The sequence below is a fragment of the Silurus aristotelis genome (genome assembly GCF_946808225.1).
Source record: "Silurus aristotelis genome assembly, chromosome: 5".
NCBI classification, from domain to species: domain Eukaryota; kingdom Metazoa; phylum Chordata; class Actinopteri; order Siluriformes; family Siluridae; genus Silurus; species Silurus aristotelis.
Genome location: NC_139578.1, coordinates 30,961,231 through 30,983,603, shown reverse-complemented (window position 1 = coordinate 30,983,603; position 22,373 = coordinate 30,961,231). Strand labels below are relative to the sequence as shown.

Sequence of the window (22,373 nt, the reverse complement as noted above, 5' to 3'; positions counted from 1 at the left end):
ATGAATGGAGCGTGAATATATATAGAGAGTGAAAGAGAGTGAGAAGAGGGGAGAGAGAGAGAGAGAAAGAGATGTTTGGAATTCCCTTTCAGGAACGCTAAGCCGGTTCTCGAGGGAACCGGCTGCAAGCACTGCACTTGTATGTCAATGTCATCACGCCGCTCTCGAGCGAGAGTGCTCATGCTCCTCGTGGTTCTGGCCCCGCTCTTGCTGAGGCAGAGGGGTGTGCCAGTTCCTGGGGATCGCAAGTGGACTTTGCTAAGGTTTTCTCGAATTGGGCTTGTCCCTTTCTCCAACTTCACCTGCTCGGTCCAGCACTCGCTCACAGGCTAGGAAGCATGCCTTTCGGTGGTTTCCTCCCCCTGCAACCAGAGCATTACCTCCGCCTCTCTATCCGGAGATTGGGGGGGAGGGGGCGTTTTGCAAATTAGGCTCGAAAAGCTATGGAGTTAGGGGCAGATCTAGCTAGGTTCCCGAGGGAGCAAGCTGCACATATTCGGTGCACAATTCTGTGATGAAGAACCCGACAAAACACATGAAGCCACTGCCTAATACGTCGGCTTTTGGGTAAGGCTTACACCTCAGCAGGTTGAGCCGCTGTGTCCCTGCACACCAGACGCTATGCCAGACGTGTCTTGCCATGGCTCAGGCATGGCCGAGGCTGTGTCTATACGCCTTCCCCCCCAATCATGACGGTTATTCTTTGTGGCAACCAGAGGCTGAGGCCCCTCATATGACCTAGAGTGCAGGCCCTATCTGTGGCCCCCTCCTTCTGGAGTCTCTCCGGGTAAAGTCAGTGCCTTTTTGTACCCTAGAACAGGTTACATCCCCAAGGTGCACTCAACCGTCCCACGACTCATGAGGTTTCAGGCCCCAGACCAGGAGAAACTGAACCGGCTGTGCCCAGTACGTGCATTGGATACCTACGTCCACAAGACTGGTCCCTGGAGGAAGTTCGACCAACTAGTCATTTGCTACAGCTCTCTGAGGAGAGGCAGACCCTGAGCAGATGGATCATTAATGCCATCGCCTTCTCTTATGAGTCCTTTGGTCTCCCTGTTCCATTCAGGGTCAGAGCTCACTTGAGTGTGGCAGCCTGTAAGGTCTGGTCCTCTGGAGTAACCCTCCAAAACATCTGCAATGCTGCAGGCTGGTCCACCCCGCTGATCTATGTCCGGTTTTACAACCAGGACATCAGTGCCACTCCTGGCCCCTCTGTCCTTCGACCTAGCTGTGCTCATACACACTAGTCAGAGACTGGTCGGACTGGCATGATTGGACACGTGTTCCCAAAGCGTTCCGATGCAGCTTAAGTTCCTGAAAGGGAACGTTTCTAGGTTACGTATGTAACCCTTTTTCCCTGAGGGAACGAGAAGGCCACAATGTGCTGCTTTCTCTTTTACAGAAGCTGGCAACGGTTTCACTCCATGTGTGTTTTATACTTCCTAGTCATGACGTTACCCAGCGTCCAATTTTGACTGAATACACACATTATTTCAGAGCGCAGACAATGCGGTTGCGTTCCCAAATCGTTCCGATGCAGCGCCTCCTTCCCTCAGGGAACTAGGTTTACATACGTAATCTAAGAGATGTATTATCATATCAACTTTCAATTTCACTAAATTAAACAGTCTGAATCCATGGTCCAACCTGTCATGTGTAAACAGACTGCTTGCTTTTTATGGCAAACACTGCATCCTCCAAGACTGATCAAGCACTGAATAAAGTTTGATTACTTTGTGAACAGATTGTTTCATCTTATAATGGCAAATTCCAGCTTTAAAATGCACCAAAGAGCACAACTGTCCTTAAAATGGCCACATTGCAAGGAGTTCAGTGTCCTTTGGTGACCACCTCAATTGCCAGATCTGTTTCCAATCTTTGAGATGTGGGAGAATGAAAATTTCAGAGCACATGCAGCTCACCAAAATCTGCAGAAATTAGAAATAAGCAGGGGCAAGAATCCCAAAGCCTTCTGTTGGAATTCATAATAATCTTTTAAGTCAACTTTGTGGCCCCTCAAACAGATTAACAGTTAAAATGTTAACTTAGATCTTGTTTTCACACGTCCAGTTTCACACCTCCTCCACTCACATTATTAAACTCACAGAAACTAAACCACAAGCACAAACTGCTCCTTGCTACCAGGCCTCTATTAATAACACTACTAAAAAGTTGTTGTTCTGGTATTTGTGCACTATTGATTTGCATTTGTTTGATATTATTGTGTATAAGTTTGAATTTGTTGTACTGAGATGTTTCTCTGCACTGAATATAAAAGTAACAAAGTCAAGTGTAGATCAAGACATTTCCTCAGAAAATCTACTTAATGGAATCATGTTTTTTTTTTTTTAAGTCTTCAGTAAAGACCAAGCAGATTCTCACCACAGCAGCTAAAAACAGTGTAGTTAATCACAGCAAGAACTTCCATTGATGATTTATACAAACACCAACCAGTCATTTCCATTCAGCAGATCAACAACACAAACTATACATACTTGTTTACACTCATAACCTTATTTGAACTCCATGTTTTAAACTCACTCTGATTGTGTCTTCTTAGAAATCAGTGTAACTGCTTTCAGTAACTATAACTATAGTTCAGCATGTAAGAGTACAAAGAGAACATTTACTCACAGACTGTCACAGGTAGTGGACTGAGCTCCATCTTGTCTTTCTAATGACTGACAAAGTGACAGAGCAGCGGTATGTCTTAAAGTCTGACCACTTCCTGTGATCTCACTCACTCCGACAGAGGCAAAGAGTGAGTGAGAGAGAGAGAGAGAGAGAGAGAGAGAGAGAGAGCAAGACTTTTTTTTACCTTTTACAATCCTTTATCTGACACAAACCATGTTAAATGCCAGATGATATCAGGTTTGTTAGTTAATTAAATAATTACACTCGCAATCAGAAGTATTCAACCCCCTTAACTTAATAGACAATACAGTAATGTTGATGAAAGATAATGAAAATAAATAAAAAAAAAAATTTGTGAAATAACAAACAATATTTATTGATACATATGTAAGTTATTTTGACAACAGAAGTTGACTTAACTTTGAAGTTTAAATGAAAATTGTAAGTCTTGTAACACATGAGCATGTGCAGTATTATTCAACCCCCAGCTTCAGTACCTTGTGGAGCGCCCTTTAGTTTTTATAGCTTCTAACAAGCGTTTCTGATAAGTGCTGACAAGCTTCTTACACCTCTCGATTGGAATCTTTGCCCATTCTTCACGTGCAAAAGCCTCTAACTCAGTGATGTTTGACGGCTTCCATGCTTCAACTGCCTTCTTCAAATCCCACCAAAGATTTTCAATTGGATTTAAATCTGGTGACTGATAAGGCCACTCCAGGACACTCCAGCATCTTTTCCACAACCAAGCTTTGTTTGATTTGGAGGTGTGCTTGGGATCATTGTCTTGCTGGAAGATCCAATGATCACCAAGGTTTAATTTGTCAACAGAAGGCATCAAGTTCTTCTTCAAAATGACCTGGTATTTCTGGGAATCCATGATGCCAGGTACACAATCAAGATTGCTAGTTGCCAGATTGCATGCTGCAGAAAAACAGCCCCACATCATTATTGACCCACCTCCGTGCTTGACCGTGGGGATGGTATTCTTCTGGTCATAAGCCTGACCTTTTGCACGCCAGACATACCGCTGGTCCATATGTCCAAAAAGTTCCAGTTTGGTTTCATCAGTCCATAGAACTGTCTCCCAGAACTCTGTAGTTTTATCCAAAATCCTCCTGGCATATTCTAGTCGACTCCTGATGTCCAGAATCAACTGTCGGCAATGCAGACACAAACAAGGAGGAAAACCCGCACCCCTGGCCTCATATTGAAAACATGTTTACCTTAGTAAAAGTGCGAGAGAGCAGCTACATTATGAGGTGTCTTCTGTGTCTGCCAAAGCAAACGGACATTTCAGCATTCAAAAACTCAACATCTAACTTGAGGAAACATGTAGCGGTAAGTTTCCGAAATGTATTTTTATTTTTATTTTTTTTGCTATAGATAGGTGCATGTTTCTCTTTTAGGTTACATATGACAGAGCTCTCAAGTCTTCACCGTGAGACACATTTCAGTCAGTTTACACGCTCACACCTTGTATTTCATATGCTGAGAAGTAAGGGAGAACTTTTCCTGCTATATACAATTGAATTAATGGACGAGGCGTGGGCATACACAAAGCAGTTTTGTCGAGTTCAGCTGTTTCGAGTTTTTTTTTTAATGTGCCCAACTTTACTCAGCGCCGCAAGAGCCGACAAACAGATGACATCAGACGTGTCAGTTCTTGCAGCACCGAACACACATATTTAAAGGAATAGTTAACTCAAAAGCATAAATTTCTTTGTTCTGATGAACATAAAGGAAGATATTTTGAGAAACAAAAACAGCTTTGCAACCAGAAGCTTTAGCTTACCTGAAACTAAGGAAAGTACTAGAGGCTTCCTGAAATTAATTAAAGGAGTAGAGATGTATTTCATTATTGCCCTTTCATCAAGGCATCAAATGTGCAACAATCACAACACAAAAGACCATAAGCTGAAATGTGTAGCCTACTATGTCTCTCTCACTCTCTCTCACAAACAGACACAGACAGACAGACAGACAGACAGACAGACAGACAGACAGACACACACACACACACACACACACACACACACACACACACACACACACACACCTACACACACACACACCCACACACACACAGACATTGTAACAAACCTGTATAAATGTATTTGTTCTGAAGAACACGAAGGAAGATATTTTGAGGAATGTTTGTAACCAAACCAATCATGAGCATCATTCACTTCTATAGTAGGAAAAAATAATACTATAAAAGTGAATGGGGCTCATTAACGGTTTGTTTACTAAACAATATGTAAAATTAAACTGTTACCAAAAACCTGAGGGGCGCAGAGGGAACGCTGCTGCAAGTACCTGAGTGGCCCTGACCCTAACAGATGTAATCTCAATGTAAACTTTTGGTAAAACATGAGAGCCCTGTGTGTATATATATATATATATATATATCCAAATTTGATGTCATAAGTCTTTTTTAATGTCTTGATCTCACTGTAGCCTCACAGATTGTTTTTTTTATTTTATCCACAGAGGGTTCACACCAACAAACTGGCAAAGTACACAGACTTAATAAAGAACCACAGCAAGCATAAGTCTTCTGGTGATACTCTTGTGAAAAATGCAAAAATCACAGCCTTCGCTGCCCCATGGCGGGTAACACAAGCAACGCTTGACAAGCTGGTGCAAAATTTTGTATGTGAGGCCAACCAACCATTTTCTGTGGTTCCAAGTCATCCTTCAAGACTTTGATAGAAACCTTGCAACCTCATACAGTAATGACAAGGAAAACGTGCACAAGAATACAAGAAGCTTCAAAACACAAGAAGAGCATAATCATCAAAAAGCTGAGTGCTGTGAACTATGTTGCTACCACAACAGACTGCTGGTCTGCCAGGCAACGTAGCTACTTAGGTGTCACCTGTCACTGGATAGACAACACGTCACTGGAGAGGCACTCTGCTGCATTGGCTTGTAGACCTGTCAAAGGCTCGCACACGTTTGATGTCCTTGCAGCTGCATTAGAGGAAATACATTTTAAGTACCAAATCAGGTTTAAAGTGACCAGGACGACAACAGACAGTGGCTCACACTTTCTGAAGGCCTTTGGATTATATGGTGAGGAAAAGAGGAGGAAGCCACCAATGTACAAGGGGACAGTGACTCCACCCTTGATGATGCAACAGAAGATCAGAGTGAGTCAGAGGTGGAGTATCAAGATGTGTCTGCTATTCTGGATGACAATGCAGGCCTTGAGAATCAACTTCCAAGGCACCAAAAGTGTGCATGCCATCTCCTCAATCTTATATCCACAGTTGATGTCACTGCTGCAGGAGGAGCTGCAAACGAAACTTACAAGAGGCTGTCTCGGTCTGCTTTTGCCAAATGTCATGCTCTTTGGAATAAAACCAGCAGGTCAACCATGGCTCATGAGACAGTGAAACGTGAATGAAAGCTGCATTTTCTCCAACCCAATCACACACGCTGGAGCTCCCTGTTCCCCGCTGTAGAAAGGATTGTGCACATTCACCGAGAGCAAGGAGAACAAGCAATTCGCAATGTCTGCACAGCATTAAAGATAAAGATGTAAGTTGACAAAATGTATATTTTGTTTTTAAAGAATAATAAAAATAAATAAGCCTTGCTGAATAAGGAGTGAATCCACTTGTCTTAAGCAACTACGTTTTTTTTGCACGGTGTGTGACAATTGTGGATGACTTGAATAAAAAAATTAAACTACATCTTTTATAAGTTTAATCCAGCTGAAATGGGGTTTTTGGTTGAGTATGCTGCTGTGATGAAGCCTGCTGCCATGGCCCTTAATATCCTCCAAGGGGAATCATCTGTGCATATAGTCCACCTGCTGCCAACACTTTACCAGTTGCGGGGCAAGCTGAAGAGGTTGGAGTCAACTTGCAAAATGTGTACACCTCTTATTCACGCCCTGCAGCAAGGGATCCAGAAACGTTTTGGAGACGTCATAAAAGAGCCTGAGCTGACTGCAGCAGCAATACTCCTACCACGATTCAGAACATCCTGGACCACAGAGGAGAACATCTTAAATGCTGGTAAATATACTTGTTTATCTATTCAAATGTGAACCAGTAGACATTGACCTATATAAATCTGTATAATGTTACTGTCATTTAGGATTATAGTGTATCGGTGACAAACCACAGGGTGGCAATATAGTTAGAAGCTCAGGTAGCTTTCAATATTAAACATCAGCAGCTTGACAGCCTATACAATAGAATGGTAAGAATAATTTGCAGACTTCATTCTTTTGAAAAACGATTTATCTTGCCCTAAAATGATTAACCTCAACCCACAGGCCTTGACTACATCAGAAATCACCTTGACACCGACTTGGATGGTGTCACCAGCACAAACAGCAGCCCCTCTGATGAAGATGACTTCTTTGCATCCATGGAGTTGGGAAAATCACAAGTAGGAGAGCTGGAGAGGTACCTTTCATGTCCTTCCCCTGCAGGTATAGATCTACTCTACACCTTTCCTCACATCAAGAATCTGTCACTCAAAGTCAACACAGGTCTTCCTGCATCTGCAGCCTGTGAGAGACTTTTCAGTCATGCAGGACTCCTGTTCACTGCTAAACGATCACAGCTTCACAGCAAGAACCTTGAAAGCCAGCTACTGTTGAAGTTTAATAGTGACATCACTGAGTGATTTTTTGGTGAAATAGTTTGTTTATGCATGTTTTCACACACGCACACACACGTTTTACGTTGACCGCTTCCTTCTGGTGTGCAGTTTTCTGTTCAGCATGCCTGGTATAAAATGTGTGTGTGTTACCTTCTGTTGTTTTGTCACTGAAGACACACACAGTTTATGAGAATTTATGGGCTGCCTCGTTCTAGTTCTGCCTGGTAAAGAAGTATGAAGCTTTGGAAATTTGTGTTACTTGTGTGTATTTATTTTTTATTTATTATTATTTTATTTATTAAGTACTTGAATTTACCTGAATTATTTAAATGTAAGTTATTTTGTAATTAATTAATTTTATTTTATTTTATTGATTGGATGAGCCATAATTTGCCTAAAGATTATGCCTGTCTGATTGTTGTCTTGTGTTAAAAAAATAAATCAGTTGTTACTCAACAGTTACTCAGTACTTGAGTAGTTTTTTCACCAAGTACTTTTTTACTCTTATTCAAGTAATTATTTGGATGTCTACTTTTTACTTTTACTTGAGTCATATTATTCTGAAGTAACAGTACTTTTACTTGAGGACAGTTTTTGGCTACTCTACCCACCTCTGAAAATGCACTGCATCCAGCCATTAGAAGGCCTCAGTCATCTTTTACTTTTAAAATCCTTGATACTTTGTCTAACCACATACACAGCCATTTACTTTCCTTTGTTCATAATTTGTTAAATATGTCCAGATCATTGTTGGATCTGTGTCTCTGTTAGTTGCATTAGTGCAACAATTTCAAAGCAGTTCATGAACATGAGTAAATATGCCTTGTAGTAAATCAACATTTAATGTCTATTAATAGAACACAGTGAAACTCAATCTTTGTTAGTAATAAAATGTGAAAAGAGTAAAAAAAAAAAAAAAAACTATTTATTTTAACTGAAAATAATTTGTGTGAATTTAACCTGTTAGGCCTCGACACAGGTTTTGGGACTCACAGCTGAAATGCTCTACCTAACTTTAATTGTTAACAGTTCCTGATAAAAGTGGACTACATTCATTCATTCATTTTCTCCAGCTCATCCGTAATTCGGGTCGCGGGGGCAGCAGTCTAAGCAGGCCCCTGCCTTCGACTGCTGCCCAATCCTGCAGGTGGTGAGACCACGGTGGTGAGACCTTTTTATCTTTAAAAAGAAGACACTTTGAGTTTTACTGTCCATTATTCACAGTTGATATTGCTCAAAAAGATAAGTTATAGATGATTAAGTACTGTAAAAAAAATCCTTAAATGAAATTTTTTTCCCTTCATAATTAAATACATGAAATCAGCCCTGAAGCAATCCAGAAAAATAATGGGTTAAAGCCACATGTATCATGAGTTTATATTTAAAATTAAATAAAGGTATCATAAAAAAATAAGATTCCTACAAACATTTATCTGAGACTATGTCTGGTTCGCCCCTCCCAACCCAAATTTTAGGACCCACAACTGAAATGCTCTACCTAACTTTAAATGTTAACAGTTCCTGATAAAAATGTGCTACATACACAATTTATATATCTTTGGAAAGAAGACACTTTAAGCTTTACTGTCTATCATAAAAGTTGATCTTGCTCAAAAAGATATTAAGTTATAGATCATGAAGTCCAGTAGATATACATTTCCTGCATTTAACATTATTTTTATTTCATATATAAATACATGAAATCAGTCCTGGAGCAATCCAGACAAATGATGGGTTAAAGCCACAGAGAGAGGCAAACTAAATGCTAATCAATAACATATCAATAACAGATTGATAAATTCTACATAGTATTCTCAGCTTAAAATAAATCACATTGAACATAAGCTACTTATATAAGTGAACCCAACGATGAAAAGAGAACAGAAACAGAAAACATGATGTAAACTTAAAAATTATTTTTGTATATTAATAGAAAAAACACATGCATCAAACTCAAGAGTTTCATTTGTTCATTTATTTGTATTCAGAAATCTAAACTACCATCTGTTGCAAGAAAAAAAAAACTTACTTATTCTGCTTATTAATATCTTATCTTTCATTATTAATCAGATCTGCAGCAACTGTTATTATTAGTATTATCTTACAGCCAGCATATAAAATGATCTGCCGCTGTAACATTCAGCACATATCACTTAATCACACAATAATCTCATCACTCAGAACATTCAGACAGCAGGTGAAGATTTATTCACAGAGATTTAAGATTTATTCACAGAGCATCACAGGAATTGGACTGAGTTTAATCCTGAAGAAAAATAAAGATACCAGATATTTAACTTCTCTTTTATTGCATTTAAACTGTGTTTCTGCTCTTCCTTCCTCTTTCCAATGAAATCTTTTAAACTTCTTGTTTCTTTCCATCAAACACAGAAGAGAGAGAGAGAGAGATAGAGAGAGAGAGAGAGAGAGAGAGAGAGAGAGAGAGAGAGAGAGAGAGAAAGAGAGAGAGAAAGAGAGAGAGAGAGAGAGAGAGAGAGAGAGAAAGAGAAAGAGAGAGAGAGAGAGAGAGAGAGAGAGAGAGGACAGTAATAGTTTAGAATTTTTTATGTGTTTTTTGCCCTACATGAAATGAGAATCTGAATCAGTAAATGGAATGTGATCTCTAGGAGGAAACTGAAGTGTATATAAGGAGAAATATTTAAATAGCATAGATCATCAGATCATCCTTATTAATAATATAAAAAGTTATGAAAACATGATCTTCAATGTGATTCCATTGACATTAAAGACATTCCATTGACATTAAACTTTTCTACAGTTTGCATACCGAGCAAACAGATCGGTGGATGACGCAGTCAACATGGGGCTAAACTACATTCTGCAACACCTTGACTGCCCAGGAACCTATGCCCGGATTCGGTTTGTTGACTTTAGTTCGGCTTTCAACACAATAATTCCGGGAATTCTCCACTCCAAACTCCTAAACCTCACTATACCCCCTGCCATCTGTCAATGGATCACCAGCTTCCTGACAGGCAGGAAACAACAGGTGAGACTGGGAGGTGTTACCTCCGGTATTCGGACAGTCAACACTGGTGCTCCTCAGGGGTGTGTCCTTTCCCCACTGCTATTCTCCTTTTATACAAATGACTGCATATCAAGTGACCCAGCTGTCAAACTCCTGAAATGTGCAGATGACACCACGCTAATCAGACTAATCCACGATGGTGACGAGTCTGCATATGAGCAGGAGGTGAAGCAGCTGGTGCTATGGTGCAGTCAGAACAACCTTGAGCTAAACTTACTCAAAACTGTGGAGATGATAGTGGACTTTAGGAAACACCCTTCAACACTACTCCCTGTCACAATATCCAACATCCCTGTGTCATCTGTGGAGAACTTCAAGTTTCTGGGCACTACCATTTATCAAGACCTGAAATGGGAATCAAACATAAACTCGATTCTTAAAAAGGCCCAGCAGACGATGTACTTTCTACGTCAATTAAGGAAGTACAGTTTGCCACAGGAGCTGTTGATACAGTTCTACACTGCAGTCATTGAATGTGTCCTGTGCTCATCAATCACCATCTGGTTTGGAGCAGCAACAAAACAGGACAGAAACAGACTGAAGAAAACCGTTAAAACAGCAGAAAAAATCATTGGTGCCCCCCTGCCCACTCTCCAGGACTTGTACCATACAAGAACCAGTACCAGGGCAGAAAAAATCATTAATGACCCTTCACACCCTGGACACAACATCTTTGAGCTCCTCCCTTCTGGCAGGCGCTACAGAACTTTGTTCACTAAAACTGACAGACACAGTAACAGTTTCTTTCCCCAAGCAATCACCCTCACTAACAACTGACCATAATTATATTCCCCGCTTCACATCTATACTGAGTACTGTACTGAGTACTGCACAGAACTCTCACTCATCACACTATCTGTAAATTTGGCACACACTATTGCTGCTATATACTGTACAAAGTTTTATAGTAAACTCTCTAATGATACCTGGCACACAATACTGTCATTTGCACTACCATGCACTCCCACACTTTATGTACATTAATGGTCTGTATCCTTATTTACTGTCTATACTGTCTCACATTGTCTGTATTGTCTTGTATAGTCTGTTTTTGTCTTGTCATGTCTGTTTTGTCATGTACAGGTTTTTATTTATGTCTGTACTTTTGAGAGTAACAAACAGCTGGAACCAAATTCCTTGTGTGTGTCAACACACTTGGCCAATAAACCTGATTCTGATTCTGATTATTACAGAAAACCAGAAATGTATGTTAACACAGAAGCTTAACCTGCTAAACACCTTTGCTAAGAGCAGCTTGTAATAGTGGGGTGTTAAAACATAATAAAATGGGTAGTAAGGAGATCTCCAACTGGCTTTGAAGAGGCTAATGAGTGTCAGTGGAGCTGAAGATGTCCAGCATATCAACAGTCAAGGAATGGATAAATATTTGTTGCTTATGCACATCCATCTTCATATCACTTGCAGCTCTTTACAGCTAAACTTGCAAACGTGTACCAAATCAAAAATGCTGATCAGGAATCAGAAATTCATACCGGATCGGCAGAGGCCTGGCTTACCAATGACCGCCACAGGTATTGTTAGCAAACAGGGTACTGGTGGAAATTGGGCTACTGTTGGCCGAAAGAGAAGAAAGAGAGGAGGTTTGGGTTGGTACTTTAAATGTTGGTACTGTGTCTGGTAAAGGGATAGAGACCTGATATGATGGAGAGGAGAAAGGTAGATATCTTGTGTGTTTAGGAGACCAAGTGGAAAAGGAGCAAAGCTAGGAACAGAGAGAGAGAGAGAGAGATATTGAGAGAGAGAGAGAGAGAGAGAGACAGAGACAGAGACAGAGAGAGCGAGAGAGAGAAGGGTGGATGGTGTGGAGATGGTGAAGCAGGAAGTGGATAGGATTAGTAGGGAGGAAGTGAGAGGTGTGCAGACCTGCAGTAATGACAGGGGAATTAAGTTAAATCAGTCACACCATGAAGTTATGGGAAAGAGTAGTGGAAGCCAGCCTGTGAGAAGACATAACCATCTGTGAGCAGCAGTATGGTTTCATGCCAAGGAAAAGCACCACAGATGCCTTATTTGCTTTGAGGATGTTGATGGATAAGTATAGAGAAGGTCAGAATGAGTTGCATTGTGTGTTTGTGGATTTAGAGAAAGCGTACCAGGGTGCCAAGAGAGGAGTTGTAGAATTGTATGAGAAAGTCTGGTGTGTCCGAGCAGTATGTGAGGGTGGTGCAGGACATGTATGAGGACAGTGTGACAGCAGTGAAGTGTGTAGCAGGAACAACTGACTGGCTCAATGTGGAGGTTGGACTGCATCAAGAATCGGCTGTGAGCCCTTTCCTGTTTGCAGTGGTGATGGACAGATTGACGGATGGGGTCAGACGGGAGTCTCCGTGGACTATGATGTTTGCGGATGATATTGTGATTTGTGGTGAGAGTAGGGAGCAAGTTGAGAAGAGCCAGGAGAGGTGGAGATATGCGCTGGAGAGAAGGGGAATGAAAGTCAGTAGGAGTAAGACAGAGTACATGTGTGTGAATGAGAGGGTGAGAGTGGTGTGGTGCAGTTGCAGGGAGAAGAGGTGGAGAAGGTGGAGGAGTTCAGGTATCAACAGTGCAAAGTAATGGAGAGTGTGTTAGGGAAGAGTGCAGACAGGGTGGAGTGGGTTTAGAAGAGTGATAGCAGGAGTGATTTGTGATAGAAGAGTTCCTTAAAACCCTATTGCGTGAGCAACTAATAGAACGAGCAAACAAAGATACGAGCAACCTAACTCGTAAAATTTTACCCTATTTTGCGAGCAAATTTCGAAGGCACAAGCAAACCCACGCTGCCGGTTCTCCGCTTTCGGCGGAGGGTCGCATCAGTCGCTCAGTTCATCTTGTATCACTCGGTCGCACTCGTTGTTCAGTGCAGCAAAAACGTAAATTTTTTAGTGTTATTTCTATTTCACTAGAAATCTTGAAAAATGTCTCCAAAGAAAATCAGTGATGGTGCTGTGAAAAGGAAAGTAAATATAATTACCATGGAAACTGAGGAGGTTATGAGCATGGTGTGTGTCTCACACTCGCAATCAACCACTACCACATAAGTTATTGTTAAATTTATGTTTACATTATGGTAATTTGTGGTGTATTTGTTTGGTAAAACAGGCTACAAATACTTTTTAAGTGCAGAAATAAGCGATCAAATGAGATCTCGGAACAGATTAAATCACTTTTACATTCATTCTTATGGGGAAAATTAGTTTGAACGTACGAGCACAAGGACCTACAAGCAATTTTCATGAACAACTTATGATAGTCCAACAGGATTTTACTGTATCTGCAAGAGTGAGTTTATAAAAGTTTATAGGTCTGTGGTGAGACCTGCGATGTTGTATTGTATAGCGACAGTGGAATTGAATAAAAGACAGGAGGTGGAGCTGGAGGTAGCAGAGCTGAAGCCTGTGAGATTTTCATTGAGAATGAGGACGATGGACAGGATTAGAAATGAGTTTATTAGAGGGACAGTGCATGTAGGATGTTTTGGAGACAAGGTGAGGGAGGTATGATTGAATATGGTTTGGACATGTGCAGAGGAGGGACACGGGTATATCTATATGAGAATGCTGAGGATGGAGCCATCAGGAAGATGGAAAAGAGGAAGGCACAAGGGGGTTTATGGATGTGGTGAGGAAAGACATGCAGGTAGTTAGTTTGAAGAGGCAGATGTAGAGGACAGGGGGGTATGGAGATGGATGATCTGCTGTGGCGACCCATAATGGGAGAAGCCGAAAGAAGAAATCCATCCATCTTCTCCAGCTTATCCGATGCCGGGTCGCGGGGGCAGCAGTCTAAGCAAAGATGCCCAGACTTCCCTCTCCCTAGACACTTCTTCCAGCTCTTCCGGGGGGACACCAAGGCGTTCCCAGGCCAGCCGGGAGACATAGTCTCTCCAGCGTGTCCTAGGTCTTCCCCGGGGTCTCCTCCCAGTGGGACGCGCCCGGAACACCTTCCCAGGAAGGCGTCCAGGAGGCATCCGGAACAGATGCCCGAGCCACCTCAGCTGACCCCTCTCGATGTGGAGGAGCAGCGGATCTACTCTGAGCTCCTCCCGAGTGACTAAGCTTCTCACCCTATCTCTAAGGGATCGCCCAGCCACCCTGCGGAGGAAGCACATTTCGGCCGCCTGTATCCGGGATCTTGTCCTTTCGGTCATGACCCAGAGCTCATAACCATAGGTGAGAGTAGGAACGTAGATTGACCGGTAAATCGAAAGTTTCGCCTTGCGGCTCAGCTCCTTCTTCACCACGACAGACCGGTACATCGACCGCATTACTGCAGAAGCTGCACCGATCCGTCTGTCAATCTCCCGTTCCACCCTTCCCTCACTCGTGAACAAAACCCCAACATACTTAAACTCCTCCACTTGCGGCAGGAACTCCCCACCAACCTGAAGTGGGCAAGCCACCCTTTTCCGACTGAGGACCATGGCCTCAGATTTGGAGGTGCTGATTCTCATCCCAGCCGCTTCACACTCGGCTGCAAACCGTCCCAGTGCATGCTGAAGGTCCTGGTCTGATGAAGCCAACACGACAACATCATCTGCAAAGAGCAAAGACGAAATTGTGTCGTCACCAAACCGGACACCCTCCGACCCCTGGCTGCGCCTAGAAATTCTGTCCATAAAAATTATGAACAGAACCGGTGACAAAGGGCAGCCCTGCCGGAGTCCAACATGCACCGGGAACAAGTCTGACTTACTGCCGGCAATGCAAACCAAGCTCCTGCTTCGGTCATACAGGGACCGGACAGCCCTTAGTAAAGGGCCCCCGACCCCATACTCCCGGAGCACCCTCCACAGGCCGCCACGAGGGACACAGTCGAATGCCTTTTCCAAATCCACAAAGCACATGTGGACTGGTTGGGCAAACTCCCATGAACCCTCCAGCACCCTGTAGAGGGTATAGAGCTGGTCCAGTGTTCCACGGCCTGGACGAAAACCACATTGTTCCTCCTGAATCCGAGGTTCTACTATCGGCCGTATTCTCCTCTCCAGTACCCTGGCATAGACTTTCCCAGGTAGGCTGAGAAGTGTGATGCCCCTATAGTTGGAACACACCCTCCGGTCCCCCTTCTTAAAAAGAGGGACCACCACCCCGGTCTGCCATTCCAGAGGCACTGTCCCCGACCGCCACGCGATGCTGCAGAGGCGTGTCAGCCAAGACAGCCCCACAACATCCAGAGACTTGAGGTACTCAGGGCGGATCTCATTCACCCCCGGTGCCCTGCCACCGAGGAGTTTCTTTACTACCTCGGTGACTTCAGCTTGGGTGATGGACGAGTCCGCCTCTGAGCCCTCAGCCTCTGCTTCCTCAATGGAAGACGTGACGGCGGGATTGAGGAGATCCTCGAAGTATTCCTTCCACCGTCCAACGACATCCCCAGTTGAGGTCAACAGCTCCCCACCTCTACTGTAAACAGCATTGGTGGGGCACTGCTTTTCCCTCCTGAGGCGCCGGACGGTTTGCCAGAATCTCTTCGAGGCCAGCCGATAGTCCTTCTCCATGGCCTCACCGAACTCCTCCCAGGCCCGAGTTTTTGCCTCGATAACCACCCGGGCTGCAGTTCGCTTGGCCTGCCGGTACCTGTCAGCTGCCTCAGGAGTCCCACAAGCCAACCAGGCCAGGTAGGACTCCTTCTTCAGCTTGACGGCATCCCTTACTTCCGGTTTCCACCACCGGGTTCGGGGATTGCCGCCTCGACAGGCACCGGAGACCTTACTGCCACAGCTCCGAGCGGCCGCTTCGACAATGGAGGTGGAGAACATGGTCCACTCGGACTCAATATCTCCGGCCTCCCTCGGGATCTGGTCAAAGCTCCGCCGGAGGTGGGAGTTGAAGATCTCTCTGACAGGAGGCTCGGCCAAACGTTCCCAGCAGAACCTCACAGTACGCTTGGGTCTGCCGAGTCTGTCCAGCTTCCTCCCCCGCCATCGGATCCAACTCACCACCAGGTGGTGATCAGTTGACAGCTCCACCCCTCTCTTTACCCGAGTGTCCAAGACATACGGCCGCAGGTCAGATGAAACGACCACAAAGTGGATCATCGACCTACGGCCTAGGGTGTCCTGGTGCCACGTGTACTGATGGACACCCTTATGCTTGAACATAGTGTTCGTTATGGACAAACTGTAACTAGCACAGAAGTCCAATAACTGAACACCGCTCGGGTTCAGATCAGGGGGGGCCGTTCCTCCCAATCACGTCCCTCCAGGTGTCACTGTCGCTGCCCACGTGTGCATTGAAGTCTCCTAGTAGAACGACGGAGTCCCCAGTCGGAGCACTGTCCAGCACCCCTCCCAGAGACCCCAAGAAGGCCGGGTACTCTATACTGCCGTTTGGCCCGTAGGCACACACGACAGTGAGAGACCTATCCCCGACCCGTAGGCGCAGGGAAACGACCCCTTTCGTTCACCGGGGTAAACTCCAACACATGGCGGCTGAGCTGGGGGGGCTATAAGCAAACCCACACCAGCCCGACGCCTTTCACCATGGGCAGCTCCAGAGTTGTAAAGAGTCCATCCTCTCTCGAGGAGTGTGGTTCCAGAGCCCAGGCCGTGCGTAGAGGTGATCCCGACTATCTCTAGTCGGAACCTCTCAACCTCACGCACAATCTCAGGCTCCTTCCCCGCCAGCGAGGTGACATTCCACGTCCCTAGAGCTAGCTTCCGTGTCCAGGGATCGGGTTGTCGAGGCCTCCACCTTCGACTGCTGCCCGATCTTCTTAGCACCGGCCCCTTACGGTCCCTCCTGCAGGTGGTGAGCCCACTGGAAGGCGGCCCCACGTCGCTCCTTCGGGCTGAGCCCGGCCGGACCCTGTGGGGGAAGGCCCGGCCACCAGGCGCTCGCATACGAGCCCCAACCCCGGCGAAAGAAGAAAAAAGATGGCAAAAGATATGTTTCATTTCGCTATGATCATTGGGGTAAAGATTAACACACTGAGTATTAGTGCTGTAAATGTCTTTAATAGGCTCACTGTCCACATATACCTGCTTTAACATGCTGAAATCCAATCAGCCAATCAGGTATCAGCAGCACAATCCATAAACCTCTGTACCAGTGTTGTGCTTGTTACTAAAAAATAGTAACTAGTTACAGTTACTCGTTACTTTATTCAAAAAGTAACTGAATATATCACAAGGATTTCTGAAATAAATAACAAAACAAGCTGAATAATATATTCACAATCAAAAACTAAAGTGGCTTCTGCATCATAAAAGCTGTTGTGTTGAGCTCTTAAACATGTTTCTTTCACAGCTTAAGTATGAAATCTATCAACAATGTAGAACAGAACACCAGCTTAGATTCTAGCTTCGTCGAGGCATGGAGTTCCTGGAGGAGCTTCAACAGATCGGAGTTGCTGTTTATCGCAGTAGATACGAGCTTCGAACCAGAAAGACACAGCTTACATTTGACTTAAAAGGTTTTTGTCTTTATACTCAACTTGAAACGTGAAATAATGAGCATATTTCCACTTTGAGAAACTCGTCTTGCTCTCCCTTCGACTCGCCATTACTGCCGCACAGACCTTAACAAATGGAGAGCGCGTCTTCTTCGTGTTTACAGTGGTTTATCCACCAATCCTACAATGCGACGCTGCTGTAAGCAAGTTAGGCTGTAGTCTACACTTCAGCCGAAATAAATTAATGTATAAAAGTAACGGGTAACGCACCATACGGTAACGGTAACTAAGTTACTTTATTTTTAAAAGAAACGCGTTACAGTATTAGTTACTGTAAAAAGTAACGCGTAACCGGTAACGTTACTGCCCAACACTGCTCTGCAGTAACTTGCTTCAAAAATCTCCTGGAATTTTCACACACAACAGTTTATATAGATTACACGAGCAAAAGGAAACAGCTTGTTGATGAAAGAGGTGAGAGGAGAACGGACAGACTGGATCAAGCTGAAAAGAATATTTAAGTACAGTGGAACCTCGGGTTACGGATTTAATTCGTCCAGTACTTTATTCGTAACCTGAAAAGATCGTATCCCGATACGAAATAAAGACACAGTGTTAACACGAACGCTGAGACAATGCTCTCGCTAGGTACACAGGACGCTACCTGATGCAACGAGCTGCGTAAGAGATCGCGGGTGGTGATACGAAAAGAACCAACTTGCCTGCGATTTTTTGGTGCGCGGCGTTCATATCCCGAAATTTTGTTTGTAACCAGAGGCAAAAATTTTGATGAACTGCGATTCGTAACCTGAATTATACATATGCCGGGCCTTTCGTAACCCGAGGTTTCACTGTATCTCAAAATGTGTTGGCCATTTGATATATGATGTGATACAGTGAGGAAAATAAGTATTTGAACACCCTGCTATTTTGCAAGTTCCCCCACTTAGAAATCATGGAGGGGTCTGAAATTGTCATCGTAGGTGCGTTCGTAACCCGAGGTTCCACTGTATCTCAAAATGTGTTGGCCATTTGATATATGATGTGATACAGTGAGGAAAATAAGTATTTGAACACCCTGCTATTTTGCAAGTTCCCCCACTTAGAAATCATGGAGAGGTCTGAAATTGTCATCGTAGGTGCATGTCCACTGTGAGAGACATAATCTAAAAAAAAAAAAATCCAGAAATCACAATGTATGATTTCTTTAACTATTTATTTGTATGATACAGCTGCAAATAAGTATTTGAACACCTGAGAAAGTCAATGTTAATATTTGGTACAGTAGCCTTTGTTTGCAATTACAGAGGTCAAATGTTTTCTGTAGTTTTTCACCAGGTTTGCACACACTGCAGGAGGGATTTTGGGCGACTCCTCCACACAGATCTTCTCTAGATCAGTCAGGTTTCTGGCCTGTCGCTGAGAAACACGGAGTTTGAGCTCCCTCCAAAGATTCTCTATTGGGTTTAGGTCTGGAGACTGGCTAGGCCACACCAGAACCTTGATATGCTTCTTACTGAGCCACTCCTTGGTTATCCTGGCTGTGTGCTTCGGGTCATTGTCATGTTGGAAGACCCAGCCTCGACCCATCTTCAATGCTCTAACTGAGGGAAGGAGGTTGTTTCCCAAAATCTCGCAATACATGGCCCCGGTCATCCTCTCCTTAATACAGTGCAGTCGCCCTGTCCCATGTGCAGAAAAACACCCCCAAAGCATGATGCTACCACCCCCATGCTTCACAGTAGGGATGGTGTTCTTGGGATGGTACTCATCATTCTTCTTCCTCCAAACACGTTTAGTGGAATTATGACCCAAAAGTTCTATTTTGGTCTCATCTGACCACATGACTTTCTCCCATGACTCCTCTGTATCATCCAAATGGTCATTGCAAACTTAAGACGTGCCTGGACATGTGCTGGTTTGAGCAGGGTAACCTTCCGTGCCATGCATGATTTCAAACCATGACGTCTTAGTGTATTACCAACAGTAACCTTGGAAACGGTGGTCCCAGCTCTTTTCAGGTCGTTGACCAGCTCCTCTTGTGTAGTTCTGGGCTGATTTCTTACCTTCCTTAGGATCATTAAGACCCTACGAGGTGAGATCTTGCATGGAGCCCCAGTCTGAGGGAGATTGACAGTCATGTTTAGCTTCTTCCATTTTCTAATGATTGCTCCAACAGTGAACCTTTTTTCACCAAGCTGCTTGGCAATTTCCCTGTAGCCCTTTCCAGACTTGTGGAGGTGTACAATTTTGTCTCTAGTGTCTTTGGACAGCTCTTTGGTCTTGGCCATGTTAGTGGTTGGATTCTTACTGATTGTATGGGGTGGAAAGGTGTCTTTATGCAGCTAACGACCTCAAACAGGTGCATCTAATTTAGGATAATAAACGTAGTGGAGGTGGACATTTTAAAGGCAGACTAACAGGTCTTTGAGGGTCAGAATTCTAGCTGATAGACAGGTGTTCAAATACTTATTTGCAGCTGTATCATACAAATAAATAGTTTAAAAATCATATATTGTGATTTCTGGAATTTTTTTTTTTAGATTATGTCTCCCACAGTGAACATGCACCTACGATGACAATTTCAGACCCCTTCATGATTTCTAAGTGGGAGAACTTGCAAAATAGCAGGGTGTTCAAATACTTATTTTCCTCACTTTTTTTTAAGATGTTGCTGCTGAGGTCAGCAGCTGCCAGGACTGCTAACACTTTAATTAGGGCCCGAGCACCTAAGGTGCAAAGCCCTATTGTTTTCCCTCGGATCATTATTATTAGGGCCCGATCATCTAAGGTGCGACACCCTATTGTTTTCGCTCGGGTTATTAGGGCCCGAGCACCGAGGAATGGCCTGCACCGAAATGTGCGAAGCCCTATTGTTTTTGTTAGAATTTATTAGCATATAGATCTCATCGACCCGAACAACTTTTGCCCTCAAAAATATGAGCTCCGCCCAACAGAAAGTCGACCATTTTGGATTGTTTTATAAGTGCATGAGATTTACTTTTAATTCCTCCTCCTAGGGAATTCATGCGATTGACATCAAACGTGGTGAACAAGATGCCGAGACATTGCAATTGAAGTTGCAAAAAACTACAGAAATGTCATTTCCACCACAGTCATTTCCACCACACTGCCCTCTGTGGTGGAAAAGACAGCATGTGGTGGAAATGACATTTATGGTTAAAAAGTACAATTGATATGGATTGTGAGAGTAAATTTGTGTAATACTTTTTATATTATAATATATTACAATACTTTTTATATTTATATTATAATATTTTATTTCTAAATTATATTACTTTTATATTAATTGATTTTTTATTTTTTTATTTTTAAGATGCCACCTAAGACAACAAAAGAAAGGTCACAGGTCTATAGGGACAAAATAAAAGCTGACCCTATAAAATATGAAGAGAGACTTAAAAGAGACAGGGAGAGATACCTGAGGAAAAAGGAAAGAGTAGTAAAAGCAATTGCAAATGGTAACAGCACGTACCACTCTACGAAGAACTTTAGTTTTTCACAACGCTCTGAACACTGAATTGTGAGACAGATATAAAAATCTCTACTCAGACAGGGACAAACACATAATTTCCAAAATAATGGCAGCAAAAGTCCTCAAGAAGTATCGACTACTGAAAATGGCCCAAAGGGAATTTGGCTTTTCACCCAGAAGAATGAGAAGTAACAAAAAAAGGACAACAGCATTTACTTACACACGGAAGAAACAAAAGAACAGCATTAGCCCAGCCACAGAAGAAAAAATAAAACAATTCTTAGAAAGAGATTAGAATAGCAGAGCATCAACTGGAAAGAAGGACACTGTGACCAAGAAAAAGACAGAAAAGATTTCTGAATGAGCCTCTGGAAAAACTCCATAAGAAGTTTAGAAAGGAGTATCCTGACATAAAAATTTCTAACAGTGAGTTCTGTAAGAGACGTCCGTTTTGGATTGTAAAGCCCACAGTTAAGGATAGAGACACTTGCCTCTGCAAGACACATGCCAATCTGCAGAGTATGGCAGACAAGCTGCTTTATCATAAAGTCATTAAAAGCAGCAACATTGAAGATCTGATTGTATCCCTGTGCTGTTCCCCAAACTATACCAAGCAATGTATGTACAGGGAATGTACCGTTTGTGAAGCCAAAGAATTGGAAATCTCAACCTTTGACCCTGGGCCCCAAACATTTTGGTATGAGTGGAAGGGAAAAGCTGAGGAGAGACTGAAGAAAAAGAAAGATGGTAGTGAAGAAAAATTCACAGTCCATTTAACAGTTAAAGAGAAGGTTACAGGTACTTTGCATACTTTGCTTGAGGACTTTCGCTTAGGACTAAAAGAAAAACTTGGCAAACATGTCTATAACATCAGACACCAATATGCTGCTCTTCGTGGTTTAAAAGAGATTCTGAGTGAAGATGAGGTTGTCCTCCATACTGACTTTGCAGAGAATTTTCTCTGCAAGTACAGCAGCGAAATCCAAGCTGTACATTTTGGTGATTCGCATAAACAGGCCTCACTTCACACTGGTGTGTCCTACACCAAAAACAGTGTGATTTCATTCTGCTCAATCAGCTCCTCTTTTTGTCATGACCCCTGTGCTATTTGGGCACATCTATCAAAAGTCCTCACTTTCCTGAAGGGTCAATAACCCACTGCTTCAGTGCTACATG

At 43.3% G+C, this 22,373-nt stretch overlaps 3 protein-coding genes across 3 annotated transcripts in view; 1 reads left to right on the top strand and 2 right to left on the bottom strand.

The window, feature by feature from the left end:
- Window positions 1-2,442, bottom strand: part of LOC310726799 (Fc receptor-like protein 5) — a 72,002-nt gene extending 69,560 nt beyond the window's left edge. The window contains exon 1 of the mRNA XM_083542731.1: window positions 2,386-2,442. Coding sequence (XP_083398857.1) covers window positions 2,386-2,431 — 46 coding nt within the window. The 5' untranslated portion in view covers window positions 2,432-2,442. The remainder of the gene's footprint in view (window positions 1-2,385) is intronic.
- LOC310726753 (obscurin-like) overlaps window positions 1-22,373 on the bottom strand; it is a 238,298-nt gene that overhangs the window by 145,432 nt on the left and 70,493 nt on the right. The window lies entirely within an intron of this gene.
- On the top strand, window positions 5,930-7,491 carry LOC310726952 (uncharacterized protein). The gene is made up of 3 exons (XM_083542974.1): window positions 5,930-6,180; window positions 6,357-6,662; window positions 6,926-7,491. The coding sequence occupies exons 2-3, from the start codon at window positions 6,362-6,364 to the stop codon at window positions 7,279-7,281; spliced, it is 657 nt and encodes a 218-aa protein (XP_083399100.1). The 5' UTR covers window positions 5,930-6,180; window positions 6,357-6,361; the 3' UTR covers window positions 7,282-7,491.

Excerpts from the sequence above, each read along its gene's own strand:
- LOC310726952 (XM_083542974.1), top strand. The coding sequence starts at position 6,362 with ATGGGGTTTTTGGTTGAGTATGCTGCTGTGATGAAGCCTGCTGCCATG. Across the intron at positions 6,663-6,925 it reads GGAGAACATCTTAAATGCTG|GCCTTGACTACATCAGAAAT; the intron begins GTAAATATACTT and ends CTCAACCCACAG.